General features: G+C 29.2%; 1 protein-coding gene across 1 annotated transcript; it reads left to right on the top strand.

Moving 5' to 3' along the window:
* The first annotated feature begins 4,251 nt into the window (after positions 1 to 4,251).
* Positions 4,252 to 5,554, top strand: LOC107948152 (cytochrome b5). The gene is made up of 4 exons (XM_016882620.2): positions 4,252 to 4,400; positions 4,516 to 4,610; positions 4,955 to 5,021; positions 5,144 to 5,554. Exons 2-4 carry the CDS (start codon positions 4,524 to 4,526, stop codon positions 5,404 to 5,406), a joined length of 417 nt encoding a protein of 138 aa, XP_016738109.1. The 5' UTR covers positions 4,252 to 4,400; positions 4,516 to 4,523; the 3' UTR covers positions 5,407 to 5,554.
* Positions 5,555 to 14,860: the final 9,306 nt, after the last annotated feature.

The raw sequence follows: 14,860 nt of genomic DNA, 5'->3' as shown, positions 1-14,860 counted from the left end.
GAATAGGAATGAAGTTAATTTTAAATGAAGTTAATTTTGTCTTGATAATTTTTTAAATTTACCCTATAAAAAATCACAACATAAATTTTAAATGAAGTTAATTTTGTCTTAATAATTTTTGAAAATTTTTTATCAACTTGGAAAAATAACTTTTTCACATTTATCATGAAAATAAAATTGGCATGTTTATAAAAAAGTAGCGTAGTATCTTAAAAAAAAAACAAAACTAAAAAGAAATCTTAAGTTGTGAATATGAATTATATGAAAAGTAATTAATTTTTATCATACAAAATGTTAATTTTTTTAATCTAAATATTCAGAATCGAGCTAATTGCAATTTAATTCAATTAACACCATTGTTATTGTAACAAAAAAAAAGTTTGAACATGCTTTTTTTTTTTCTTATTTACAGATATGAAAATTATGTATAAAAATAGACATCATATAAAAAAAATACTCAGAATCCAAATATAGATATTACCTAACTTGCATTTATTTGGTCTAATAGGTAAAATGGCAAGTGATAACTTATTTAAAAATAAATAAATAGAATTATTATTAGAGTAAACTATTAAAATAGTTATTTCTGTTTATCTCAGGTTATATTTTAGTCATTTATATTATCGTGTTGTGTTGTAATATTTTAGTCATTGAGCCATTAATTGTTGTTAATGATGTAACTGTAAGCTGACGTGGCACGTTAAATCAATTCAAACAAAAATTTTAGGTTAAATTATACAATTAGTCTCTATATTTTTTTTTGTTTTGAGCAATTTAATCTTTTTCTTTTATTTTTTTAACTTTCCTTTTTTTTTCTTTTACGTCACCTTCTCTCTTCTCCATATTCTAATGGCGGTTTCAAGAGCTGCCTCAAATGATTTTCGTGCAACTAGGCCCTTAAATCCATCATATGGTTAAATGCTACACATTAACAAGTAATCTTTAGTTGACTGTTTGACATAATATACAAATGCCTCATGTTTGAAATTTCAATTCTTTGAATTAATTATTAGATCATTGAAGCGAAACAACTTTGCAGATGCCTCATGTTTGAAATCTCATTTCTTTGAATTAATTGTGTGGAAAACAAAGATGAAGAATGGAGAAAAACAAAGGGAGAAGCAGAAGAGAATGGAAAAAAAAAGAAAGTTAAAAGAACATAAAAGAAAAAAATTAAATTGCTCAAGACGAAAAATATGGGGACGAATTATAAAATTTAACCTGAAATTTTTGTTTGAAATAATATTTTAATGATGTTACAACACGTTAACGTGAGTGACTAAAATATAACATTTCAAATATAAGTAAGTAAAATATAACATAGACAAACGAAAGTGACTATTATTATAGTTTAGTCAAATAAGAATTTGGCAAAAATGGTAAAATTAAAGATGTATAAATTATGATGCTTTTAACTTTAAATTGTCTGAATTTATAGATTTTATATAAAAATAAAAATAATAATCTCTAAAAATAATAATTTTTCTTTGTAAAAAATATTATATTTAATACTAACTCCATTAAAAATTCAAATAATAGTAATTTATTAGTATCAAAGTCCAAACAGCAAGCAAAGCTGGTTGGATATCATTTTCTTGTCAGGGAAAATTGCTGGCCCTTTTTATTATTTATTAGCATTTAATTGACCCTTTTGCTTGGATAAAAGCAGGAGCAAATTCAGAATTTTTTATTTTGGAGGTCGGATTTAAGTTGTAAAATTTTATGAGAGTTAAAATGTAATTTTATAATTTTACTAGAAGGTATCTTTATGATTTTTAAAAGATTAAAATAAATTTTTTATTATTTTTATAAGGCTCAAATGAAATTTAATTTTCTATTAAATTTAAATTTTATAAAATTTAAAGGGCCAAACGTGAAATTTTACATTTTATGACCCACCACTGCCATCCCCTCTAGACCAAAGCCTCCATTCTAGACTATTAAAAATTGTGGATGAGAAACTCAGACCAAACCTTCTACTTTCACAATTTGTTTTTGGGTTAAAATATATTTTATGTGTTTACAAATTTGGAATTTAATTATATAATTTAGTTTTTATATTTTTTAGATTTAAAATTAAGATTCAATTATTAATACTGTTAATATTTTTATTAATTTTTTGATGTAATTTAAAAATAATGTTGTAATTAACATGAATTTTAAAAAATAATTTTAATAGTATTAATAACTGGACTTGAATTTTAAAATCTGAAAATAAAAGGACTAAAATCCTAAGGTTAAAAATTTAGGATCTAAATTTTAAATTTGTTAAAGGTATAAAAACTTATGACATATTTCAATTTTTATTTTTGAGTTTAAATAATTGAAAATATATTTAGAAAATAATTGATAATAAAAAATAATATAATTATTTAATAATTACACTTTCTTATAATTACTCTATATTATTACTTTTTCATTTCCTTCTCTTTACCTTTTTCTGCATGAATATTTTACTTTGACCAAATTGATTTTCTATAAACAAATCAAATAATATTTTACATGAAACAAGCATTCCCTTAATGTTTTTCTTTTTTCATAAAAATTAATTTAACCCCTAATGTTTACTCATTTTATTATTTTGATCCTTATTGTTTTTCAGGGATCATTTTGGCATAACCTTTAGAATTTAGTTAAATTGCTTGCTTTTTTATGAAAAAAATTGACTAAACTATTAAAATTTTAATGACATTGACACAGTAGGTCAAGTGGCATTTTGCATATACTTCACCACTAATATGAATAAATATTCTAAAAGTTTTTATGAACTTTTTTTAAAATTTGTTGATTTTTTAAATATTTTTTTTAATTTTTATGATTTATACATGGACTACCACGTTAGTGGCCATATCAATGTCATTAAAATTTTAACAGTTCAGTCAGTTTTTTCATTTAAAAAGAAACAACCTAACTGAATTTTAAAGGTTGAGGGTCAAAATAATCCCAAAACATAAGGGCCAAAGTAACAAAATAAATAAAAATTAAGGGTTAAATTTATTTTTATATCTATTTTTTTTACTAAAAAAACAATGGGTGAGCCAAACTAACGTAATAAAAGGTTTTTTAGCTATTCACTTTATTAAAAATGCTTTTTTCCATCTAAACCAATTAGTTGATTATTTTTAAATGAATTGATATTATCATCAATTAAATTTTAATTTAATCCTAAAATACTAAAAATCATAATTTTTATAAAAGAAATTATTTTATTATGAGAATATTTACGTTTTTTTTTCATTTTTACATTAATTAAATGAAAATCCACGTATAATAAAATTTGAATTTAAACCCATCATGTATAAAAATGCACATGTAATAAGACTTGAACATGGCGTAATTTAGATATTAGTACACTATCAATCAAACATGCTTAATAGATTAGAATTACAAGAGATTATAATAACTATCCTAATAATTATACTTTTTCACAATTACTTTAATGTTTAAACGCGCAAATCTTCTATTAACATTAAAATCAAATATAATTATTCTACAATCTTTGCACCTTTCACTTTTATTGGAAAAAATATACTTTAACATTTTTTTGTGTGGAGACAACATAAAAAGAAGTGTGAGTTACTTACCAATAAGTGTTGAATATAATGAAAAATTATATTTTATTGTTTTAAATTTTAAAAATAATATTATTGAAAAGGGATAATACTATTTTTAGCCATTGAATTTGGTAGCTAGGTCTATTTTGGTCCATAAACTTAAAAAATATAAAAAATTTCAAGTGATGATATGGTACGATATTAGAGTGTCATATACAATATTTTAATAATTGAACCAATGGTCGAACCGATTAGATTATTAAATTTCAATTCAATCAATTTGATTAGTTTAATTGCTAAATCAACAATAATTATATAAATAATTAAAAGTTCATAAAACTATTAAACCGTTCAACTATTGATTTTTTTTACAGTTTTCAGTTTTTACCAATTTCGAGTAATTTCTGATTCAATCGGTTCAACCCTTTGCTCTGATTAGTATATCGTTTGGTTTTTGGTCCAATCAATCTAGCCATATTTTAAAAATACCGATTATAACATCATATTTTAACAGAATCCAAATTTAAAAATCTAAACAAATTTAATTGTCAAATTCAAATGCTAATATAATAAAATATTAAAATAAACTTAATTATCAAAATTAAAAACAAAAATTATATCATCTCATCGAAAAAATAATTACAAACTTCAAAAGAATTAATCTTCCTAAGTCGAATATGAAGAATACGTATATCACACCGGAGTATGAAGCACGTGTCCACTTGACTGGTCAGAAATTGGCAACATTTTTAAGGCAAAGATAATATTAACTGCCCCATTCAAACTTAGACATCAGTTCTTCACCATTTCCCCTCGATTTCCATTCCTTTGACTTCCTTTCATCATGTTAGAACAAATCCTTCTCTATTTTACTCTTTTCTTATAAAACTTGTCAATTTCTGCACTTCACTGTGCTTTTTCTGTTGAATTTATCTCTTTTTTTTTTCTTTTCATTTTGTAGTTCAAGAAATGGGTTCAGGAGAAAAGGTATTTGTTTATGAAGATCTGGTGAAGCACAAAGACAGAAATGATTGTTGGCTTTTGATCTCTGGAAAGGTTTGGTTTTCATTTCATTTTTGGATGAATCTGATTTGGGTTTTCCCCCTTTTTGTAGTTTTTTTTACTTATTTAAGTAGTTGGAACTATGTGGAATATGCAAAGCTAGGTTTTTTTAATTTGTTTTTGGATTGAACTGTGAAGAAATGGAAATTCATAGGTATAAAAAGTAAGCAAAATTAGATCTTTTTTTTCTGCAGAAGAGGTGCATCTTGATGAAATTATGGGAAAATTATTGATCTCCCCCCCCCCCAAAAATCTCTGGTTGGAGATTTTAAAGTAATTAGTATAATAATGGAAGCAATTTAATTTAATGATTAGCTTACCCTTGCATGTTCTTTAAGGTGTATAATGTAACCCAATTCTTGGAGGACCATCCTGGTGGAGATGAAGTTTTGCTTGCTGCTAGTGGTAAGATGTTTGTTCAATGCTCTTGTCCGACAATTACGAGCTTAATGTTCATATAGCTAGCCGGATTCGTATCTGTATATATATATATATATGTTGTAACATATCAATACCTAATTATATAGGAAAAGATGCGACCGATGATTTCGAAGACGTAGGTCACAGTGATGATGCAAGAGAGCAGATGCAGAAGTACTATATTGGTGAGGTCGATGCCACCACCATTCCCGCACGAAGGACATACAAAGCACAGACGTCAACCGCGGCAACTCAACAAGACGAGCCTGGCTTTCTGTTTAAGATTATACAGTTCCTGGTACCCCTCTTGATCTTAGGCTTCGCATTCGGTTTACAGTTCTTGGGGAAGAAGGAAAAAACCGAAACTTAGATAACTTTCCCATCATGGAACCTGCTTGTTCGTATGTATGCTCGTTAAAGCTGCTGCTGCTGTTGTTGTTGTTGTTGTTGTTGTAATGTTCGTGACAGTCTATAACTGATTGCTATTAATAATGTCTTAGAATGTCGTTTTCGATCTATTTTCTATTGTTTGAGTATGTCGTTTTCGATCTATTTTCTATTGTTTGAGATACTTGCATTGCAATTTGCATAGCCTTAGACTCGGCAATTCATTTGTTTGTATCGTATTTGTGTATTTTCATGTGTCATAGTCGCGTTAATAATTCGTATTATATACATTTTTGCATGTTTGTTTATTTGTATCGGGTTGGTGTTTGTTGTTTAATCATATCGAGTCTAAACTTTTTAGGTCTATATAGCTTCACAGCCTTATGATTATCAAATATCTAGGCATCCCTTAAAGCATATTTGTTGAGTCTACGGAAGTACCTGTAAGATCATCGTTTTCTCTCCCATTTTCCTTGTGCCTTTGCAAAATGGTGATTGAAATTGTTGGGCGAATCTCGGTTTTTGTTTAGCAGGATAGGGTAATGATGAATGTTGTGCCTGTAACCCTCCTGCTAAGTTTCTCTTGCCCATTTTTGTATCTGTAGTTATTTGATGAGACTATGTATCCCGGGAGGCCTCCGGCATCCTGACATAGCACCTCTTCTTGGGTTACTGAAAATGCCTTGCTATATTGATCTACTGCTCCTGAAACTCCGTATACCTTGGAGGATAGTATTCTTCATTACATCCCAAATATCTTAAACTCGGATTGACATATGAGGCTTTGGATGTATAAGCCTCGGATTAGGGGGTTTCAACATGGTGAACCGTGCTCACTAACTCAAGCTGAACTTGGCTTGGCTGCTCATCTTGCAGTCAATGATATATGACCTTTGACATGGGCTACAATTTTGCCACACTTTTATGAGCTTCTGTTTGCTTAAAATCTGCAATATTGGCCCGATGGATCATCTCGGATTTGGTACTCAAGATACAAGAATAGACTCTTTGGGTATTGGATGAAGTTAGGAAATTGTTTTGGAGGACTGAAGTTAATTTGTATGTTTTTATAAAAGCTAAAATGTAAATTTATCATTTTAATAGCTTATATCTTTTTAATATTTTAAAGAATTAAATCAAAATTTTATTAATTTTGTGAGTTAAAAGTATAATTTTATCATATATTAGCTTACAAATTTTTATAAAATTTTAAAAGATTAATTTTTTTTTTATTTTAGGGGGAGTCGAGTCCTCCTAGGCCCATAGCATTGCCCTCGGGTCTAACCTTAATAAAGTTTATGTTATCAAACTTAAAAGTATTTTCTCCCTAAGCACCAGTAAGTTAATAAAGTGTATTTTGATAGTAATTTTGAAAGGGTTTGTTGAAATTATTTTTTATATTTTGAAAAAAATGGGAATCGGCTTTAAAAACGAAAATGGAGTCGCCACCAATCTTTTTTGTTTAAGTGTGATCGGCACCTATAAAATATTTTTATTTTATTAAAATATTGATTTTAGCTTACGAAATTTAAGAAAACGGATTCGGGAGTTAGTTACTCACGAGGAAGGATTAGCACCCCGTAGCGCCTAAAATTGGTACCTTATTGATTAATTAATGTCCTAATGTTAAAAATTTGAAAAGATTTAAAATACAACTCCATTAAAACATGTTTGGATAATCCAAATTGGATATTAAGATTCACTTGTTCCGAAGGAATAAAATATCATATTTAGCATGTTAGGATATAATATTTCAAACCCTCGATACCAAGACCATCTCATGATTTCCAAAATTCATGCATTGAAATTTTAAAAGGATATTTGGTTATTTGGGCAACGAAAAATTGAAACCCAGTACGTTAGGGCACGATTTCTCGAATTTTTAAATACGAAATATTGCCTTGTTTCAAGAGGCTTTTCAAATAAGCGATTATAAGACCAACTCAAAATATATTTGTTTGGTTTACTTAAAAATAAAAGACAATCGATATTGGGCAAAAGTTGAAATTGTAATCACGATGCGGTGACAAGAAATAAAAGCATAATTGCGAACATGGAATAATAATACATGGCAATAATACTATGCAAATGAATAATAATCATATGAAAAATACGAAAAGAGCCAAATTAAAGTACATACAATGGCAGCACATCATACACTATACAAATACTAACATTAATACTCGAAGGTCAATGAATTAAAAGACAATTTTAGAAGAAATACCAAGCAAATTAACATAAATAACATGGAACAATAACATGGAACAAGTTTTAAAATAAATAAAACATGAATAATACGAAAGAAGGGAAATTTGAAATCATTAACAAACAACAATCCACATGTAAAATTTTTAAAAGCAAGTAATATGTGCGAAATTTTAAAATAGATAAAAAAATAAGAAATAGAAATAAAAATAAATAATATATTAAATAGTAATACATGAAGACTTTTGAGATAAATATTAGATAAGAAGAAAATCATACTATATAAAATAATACAAATCTATCTACATAAATAATACACATGAAATGAAAAAACTTATTATAAATATATTTATATATATATAGAAATAATAATATATAAAAATGTTTGCAATAAACAAATATACTTTAAAAAGATAAATTATATATAAATTTAAAAGAAAACATATATAAATATAAATAGATTTAAAAGAAAATATTTACATAAAATAATACAAAAACAACAATATATACACACAAAAAAAATAATGTATAATATAATAATGTATAAAATTATTTAAAATAGATATCAAATAAAATTTTAAAACAAAGATATATCTATAAAAGAAAATTTTAAAATAACATAAAAAAATCATATAATAGAACAAATTTTTTAAAAAATATACAAATGAAAGAAATAACAAATTAGCAATATAGAATCAATAAAATACTTTAAAAAAAACCATGTTAAGATAATTTAAAAAACGAATAATAAAATTTTAAAAAATATAAAATAATTACAAAGAGTAAAAACATAATCTCAAAAAAAAAACTCAATTGAAATAAAAATAAAATAAAAAGGGTAATCTATAAATAAATCATTAAAACAGAATTAGGGATTAAAACACAATGCGCGCCAATGAAAGGGGATTAAAAGCGAATTATACCAAGTTCTTGAACGCAGCGTTTAAATACGTACTAAATTAAAACAGTGCACAAATCTTGGAGAAACATTAAAAAAAGAAAATATAAATACGGTTTAATCAAATGACAGCGCGAAACGGAGGGGCTAAGCGCGCAAATATCCCTTCACTGCAAAAACAAGCGGATCCTGAGGGCGATCGGGTTGGGTCACGGGTTAGAGGCTCAAAACGGTGTCGTTTTGGCCTCTGAGAATACCCTTCTAAACGGCGCCTTTTTCCCTTTACTACTTAAATCGAAATTTTTGTTTTAAAATCATTTTAACCCTTGTTTCTAAAAAAAAAAAAAACTAAAACTTTAAAACTCTCCCATCTCCTCCCCTTTTCTTCCAGCCGAAAGGGCCACCATCCATACCCTCAACTGCCGTCGTGGCCAGTGGCCGCTGTTGTGGAAAATGAGCTTTTCAGCCCTCCTTTTGAAGCCCTTTTGAAGGCTAGACCTTCGGCAACTAAAGAAACAGAGGAAGAAGGCTCTCCGTCCTTTTGTCAAATCCGATTGCAGCGACGGAGAAGGCCCTCCGACGACGCGATTGAGAGGATTCAGGCGAGCGATTTCTTCCCTTTCTTATTACTTTTACACACCAAAATAAAATAAAAGAACTTCAAAAATAAAATCAATCGAAAATCACCTTTTAACTTTGAGTAATTTCTTTGTTTGCTTTGTATTCGAAAAAGTCTAGAGACTTTTATAAATTACATTCGGCCCCTTTTTATAGCCGATTTATAGAATAAATAATAGAAGAAAAATATAAAAAAGCATTCGATTTTGCTATACATTTGCTGGCTATTTTGTATTTTGTTATTGGTATTGCTTAGCTGTTTCTTCTCGCAGGTTCTATCGCGGAGATGGTCGTACGGAGGAAGCCAGGCGTGGGCACTGCAGCACGAGGGAACCCTGAGTTTCCAGAAACATCACCTGCCCAGGCTACCTGGGCCAATCTGCCTTTGGGCCTCTGGAATTGGGTCTGTTTTAGGTTCTCAGTAACTGGGTCGGGTTTCAATTGGGTTAGGAATTTGTATTTAGGGCTAGGATCAGGCCTTAGTCTTATTTGTGATGTGGGTTTTATAATTTGGGCTTCAATTTATATTTAGGTTTGTATTTATGGACTGTGAACAATTTTAATTTTTATTTCTGGTTTATAATTTATATTTTGGTTTTTATTTTTAGTTTATTCCTTTGTTGTAAATAGATCTAAAGGCCTGGGCGAAATGGGCCTTCTACAGGGTTAATATGTAATTTTTCCTTTAAACTTGTACAAAAATACTTAGTTGGTACCTAAATTTGTATTCTGTCACATTGGTCGGTGGTACTTTTCTACTAACATTGTTAGTTTGTGTTGGTGTGACACTACATTGGTTGGTGGTACCTCTCCACTAACATTGTTAGCTTGTGTTGGTGTGACACTGATATTCAATCTAGTGGTAGCTCTACAGCAAAAAAATAATTAAAAATAAATAAATCAATAAAAAAGTATAAATTTTTCTTTAGTTTCATTCTTGATGTGAATAAAAAATGTAACTGCTCAATTTCAGTTCGGGATCACAAATCCGAGTCCAAAAAATGAAATTATTTAAATTTCATAAAATGATAGGTATTATGATAGGAATATTGCATGAAAATTTTTATCAAAAAATTTTATCAATTATGTGTCTAATTGCAAAAAGGACTAAATTGAATAAAATGTCAAGGTTGAATTCTAGTAGTTATAAGGATTAGATAGCTATAGGATTAAAAATGAGAAGTCCTTATATGACAATTAGACCATTGATGAAAAACATGTAGATATTTTTAATAAGTCATCCATGGAAAAATTGAAAAAGGTTAAGGACTAAATTGAAAATTGAATTAAATAAAGTATAATAAATGACTAAATAGAATTAAATCCATTTTATATCATCTTCTTCTTCATAAAATACATGGAAACCCTAGGAGAGAGAAATGAAATTTCTCAAGCTTGATTTGGTAAGTTCTATGTCCCGTTTTTAGTGTTTTTTATATTTTTGAGATCGGGAAAGCTTAATTTCTTTATTTGGGTGATTAAATTGAAAGAAAATCAAAGTTTATAAAATTATCTATGGATGAATATGATTTAAATTGAAAGTTTTTGATAGAAAATGAAAGATTATTGATAGATAAATCACTTTTACAAGGTGATTTTTAGTGAAAACAAGTGTAGGGACTAAATTACAAAGCAGTGAAATTCTTGGAAAAATTTTGAAAATTATGAAATACATGTGCTGTAAAAGCTATATTGAAATTTTGAATAAGCTTGGAATAAGGAGTAAATTGCATGAATTTCAATTTCCGAGCCTAAGGACGAAATTGAAATTAATCAAAAGTTTAGGGGCAAAATGGTACTTTTGCCTAAAATGTGAAGTAGGCTTCATTGAATGTAAAAATCATAGAATTGATGATTAAATTTATTTATATATGTTGAAGCCATTCTTTTAAAAATGGGGATCGACTTTGTTTGAAAGTGAAAATTAAAACGGGAGTCGCCACCAATCTTTTATCAGGTGTGATCGGATCACCTTTGTTTTAATAAATCAATTTTAGTTTACTAAAACAGGGCCTTTGGTCTACGAAACTTGAGAGAATGAGTTCGAGAGTCAGTTATGTGCGAAGAAGGATTAGCACCCTCGACACGCCCAAAAAATTGGTACCGAATTGATTAGTTAGTGTCTTAATGTCGAAAATTAAAAATCGGGAAGGGACTTGAAATACGATCTTTTCTATTAATACTGATTTTAAAATTCTTGAATTAGCTTAAATCGATTTGTTTAAAGATTTCCTTATCTCGAGATATTGGAGTATCACATCCCGTGAGTTAGGATACAATACCATGAATTCCCGAGCACAAGGTCGTCTTTTAATTTAAATTGGAAATCCGTACATTTCAAAACTCAAAAGGATATTTAGCTATTTAGAACCAACAAGAGAATCGAAACCCCGTAAGTTAGGGCACAATTCTTCGATGTTCCAAAATGCGAAACATTGCCTTATTTATTGAAATTAGTAAAAACATGAATAAAAATCTTTAAAATAATGAACAACAGAATGATATAAAATAGGCGGGAGACAAAAATAAACGAGTTGGAAATATATTGAAACAAATAATAAATATGACAACAATATTAAAACAATAACAATGCATGCGATATATTAAATGTAATAATAGTATCCAATGTGAAATAAAAACAACGAATATATACATAATAAAGATATTACGAGTATGTACGTAAAATATATATATTTATAAATAGTAATAGTGTTAGAAATATACTATATATAGTGTTTGAAGTATATACATAAAATAGTGAAAATATAACTAGTAATGTTAAGATATATATAATATATACATATGTATAAAATAGATATAAAAAAATATGTACATAATATAGTGTAAAAAATACATACATAATATAATTAAAATATATACATAAGATAACATGTAGAAAAAAAATATAAATAATATAGTATTAAAGATATATACATAAAATAGTATAATATATATACGTAATATAGAATTTAGAATATACCTAATATATTAAAAGAATATATATAATATAATATTAAGAAATATAATAATAACAAAAAAAAAAGAGGGAGAGAGTGGGTGATTTCCGGCCACAAGGCCGGCCACCGTCTGGTCACCGGACCGCCGCCGGCCACCATCGGTGCCACCGTACACGGCAGCCGGACCTAAAAAAAACTTTTTTGGTAAAAATGGGAAAGCTTCCTCCTTTTATTTTTACTTTCGTATAAAACAAAATAAAACTGAAAGGAAAACAATAAGCAAATAAAGAACTTAAAACGAGAATAGACCAAGAAACCTATTTTGCTTTGATATTTGATTAATCTCCAAAAAAAAACTAGCCTCTCCAAAAACTAGCCTTTACAATAACTCTTCTCCTTGATTACTCTAAAAAAAACCTCTCAAAAATCCTTTACCATCACTTTCTCCCCCAAAACTTCTTCCTCCCTTAAATACAAAATATGAGAAGGCTTGTATAGCCATTTACAAAATATTTTTTATTGTTTATGTCTTCATTTGTAGGTAAAAGTGGTGGTGGAGCAAGTGTGGCTAATGGAGTAGGTGGTGAAGCAAGTGTGGCTAGTGGAGTAGGTGGTGGAGCAAGTGTGGCTAGTGGAGTTGGTGGTGGCAAAGGCTAGGATTTAGTTGAGAAAAGTTTAGGTTGTGGGCTAGGGTTTTTTTATTTTGATTTGGGTTTAGGGTTTGGGCCATTAGGGTTTTAATATAAATTGGGCTTTGGGTAGTTAAGATTTTGGGTTTTGGGTTTAATTTTGGTGGGTTAGGTAAGGTTAAATTGGGTTTTGATGTAAATGGGTTAAAATTGGCCTACAACAGCTGCCCCTCTTTGCTTATTATCGTGTAACGGGAATAAAGCAAAGACACAAAGAAAGGCCAATTTTGCCCGGTCTTACTAAGTATGGACTTCTTTGGTGCTCTTCTCATCTAGGTAGTCTCTTTCCAAACCACTGTATCTTGTTGTCTTGATCAAATCCACTGCATCTTCTGATATATGCCTTGTAGCTTCGATTTACTCCAAGGTGACTTCAAAAAGATAAGATCTACAACTTCAATATGCTCTTCCATCGCTTTAGTCAGATAAAATTTGTGGTCTTCTCTTTTGCAACTTTTAGAAAGGCAAGATTTAATATCATCGATCAGCTCCACTGCAACTTCAATTAGCTTCACTGTAACTTCAGGGATATAAAATCTGTGTCTTCGATTAATTCCAATCTTTATTCTTTACTCGGCATGTGATCCTAAGCTTAACTCATTTCTCGCAATATGAATTGACTCTTTAAAACTAGACATTAAAAACAGAAATTGAAAATAGCTCAGCACGTGAGCCACGGCTCAGCTCACTTCTCGCAATATGAGTTGATTTTTAAAACAAAATTTGTAAAACAGATTTTGAAAATACCTTGGTATGTGACCCGAGGCTCAACTCACCTCTCGTAATATGAGTTGATTTTTGCAAAGCATAAATTGAAAAAAAAATCAATTGAAAATACCTCGGCGTGTGACCTAAGGCTCAACTCACCTCTCGCAATATGAGTTGATTTTTTTGACAAACATAAATTGAAAAAAAAAGAAATTGAAAATATCTCAGCGTGTCCTGAGGCTGAACTCACCTCTCGCTATATGAGTTGATTTTTTGGAAAAACAAAATTTGAAAAACAGAATTTGAAAATACCTCAGCGTGTGAGTCAAGGCTCAACTCACCACTCGCAATATGGGCTGATTTTTTGAAACACAGAAATTGAAGAACAGAAATGGAAAACACCTCAGCTTCTTGAGGTTCAACTCACCTCTCGCAATATGAGCTAATTTTTTTTGAAAGACAGAAATTGAAAATACCTCAACGTGTCTTGAGGTTCAACTTACCTCTCGCAATATGAGTTGATTTTTGACAAACAAAAATTGAAATTACCTCAGCGTCTTGAGGTTCAACTCACCTATCGCAATATGAGTTGATTTTTTTTGAAAAACAGAAATTGAAAATACCTCAACGTGTCTTGAGGTTCAACTCACCTCTTGCAATATGAGCTGATTTTTTTTTTTAAAAAAAAATTGAAAATACCTCAACGTGTCTTGAGGCTTAACTCACCTCTCGCAATATGAGTTGATTTTTGACAAACAAAAATTGAAATTACCTAGCGTGTCCTGAGGCTCAACTCACCTATCGCAATATGAGTTGATTTTTTTTGAAAACAGAAATTGAAAATACCTTGAGTCTCAACTCACCTCTTGCAATATGAGTTGAGTTTTGACAAACAAAAATTGAAATTACCTCAGCGTGTCCTGAGGCTCAACTCACTTCTCGCAATATGAGTTGATTTTTTTAGAAACATAAATTAAAAAAAACGAAAATTCAAAATACCTCAGCGTGTCCTGAGGCTCAACTCACCTCTCGCAATATGAGTTGATTTGAAAAGCAGAATTTGTAAGGAAAAATTGAAAAACAGAAATTGAAAATACCTCAGCGTGCCCTGAGGCTCAACTCACCTCTCGCAATATGAGTTGATTTTTGAAAAACAGAAATTAAAAGCAGAAATTGAAAAACAGAAATTAAAAATACCTCGGCGTGCCCCGAGGCTCAGCTCACCTGTCGCAATATGAGTTGATTTTTGAAAAGCATAAATTGAAAAAACGAAAATTGAAAATACCTCAACGTGTGACTTGAGGCCCAACTCACCTCTCGCAATATGAGTTGATTTTTTTGAAAGATAGAAATAAAAACATC

The sequence above is a fragment of the Gossypium hirsutum genome, chromosome A12, assembly GCF_007990345.1.
Source record: "Gossypium hirsutum isolate 1008001.06 chromosome A12, Gossypium_hirsutum_v2.1, whole genome shotgun sequence".
NCBI classification, from domain to species: domain Eukaryota; kingdom Viridiplantae; phylum Streptophyta; class Magnoliopsida; order Malvales; family Malvaceae; genus Gossypium; species Gossypium hirsutum.
Note: the sequence above shows the minus strand (reverse complement) of the source record. Positions and strands in the feature narration are given on the sequence as shown.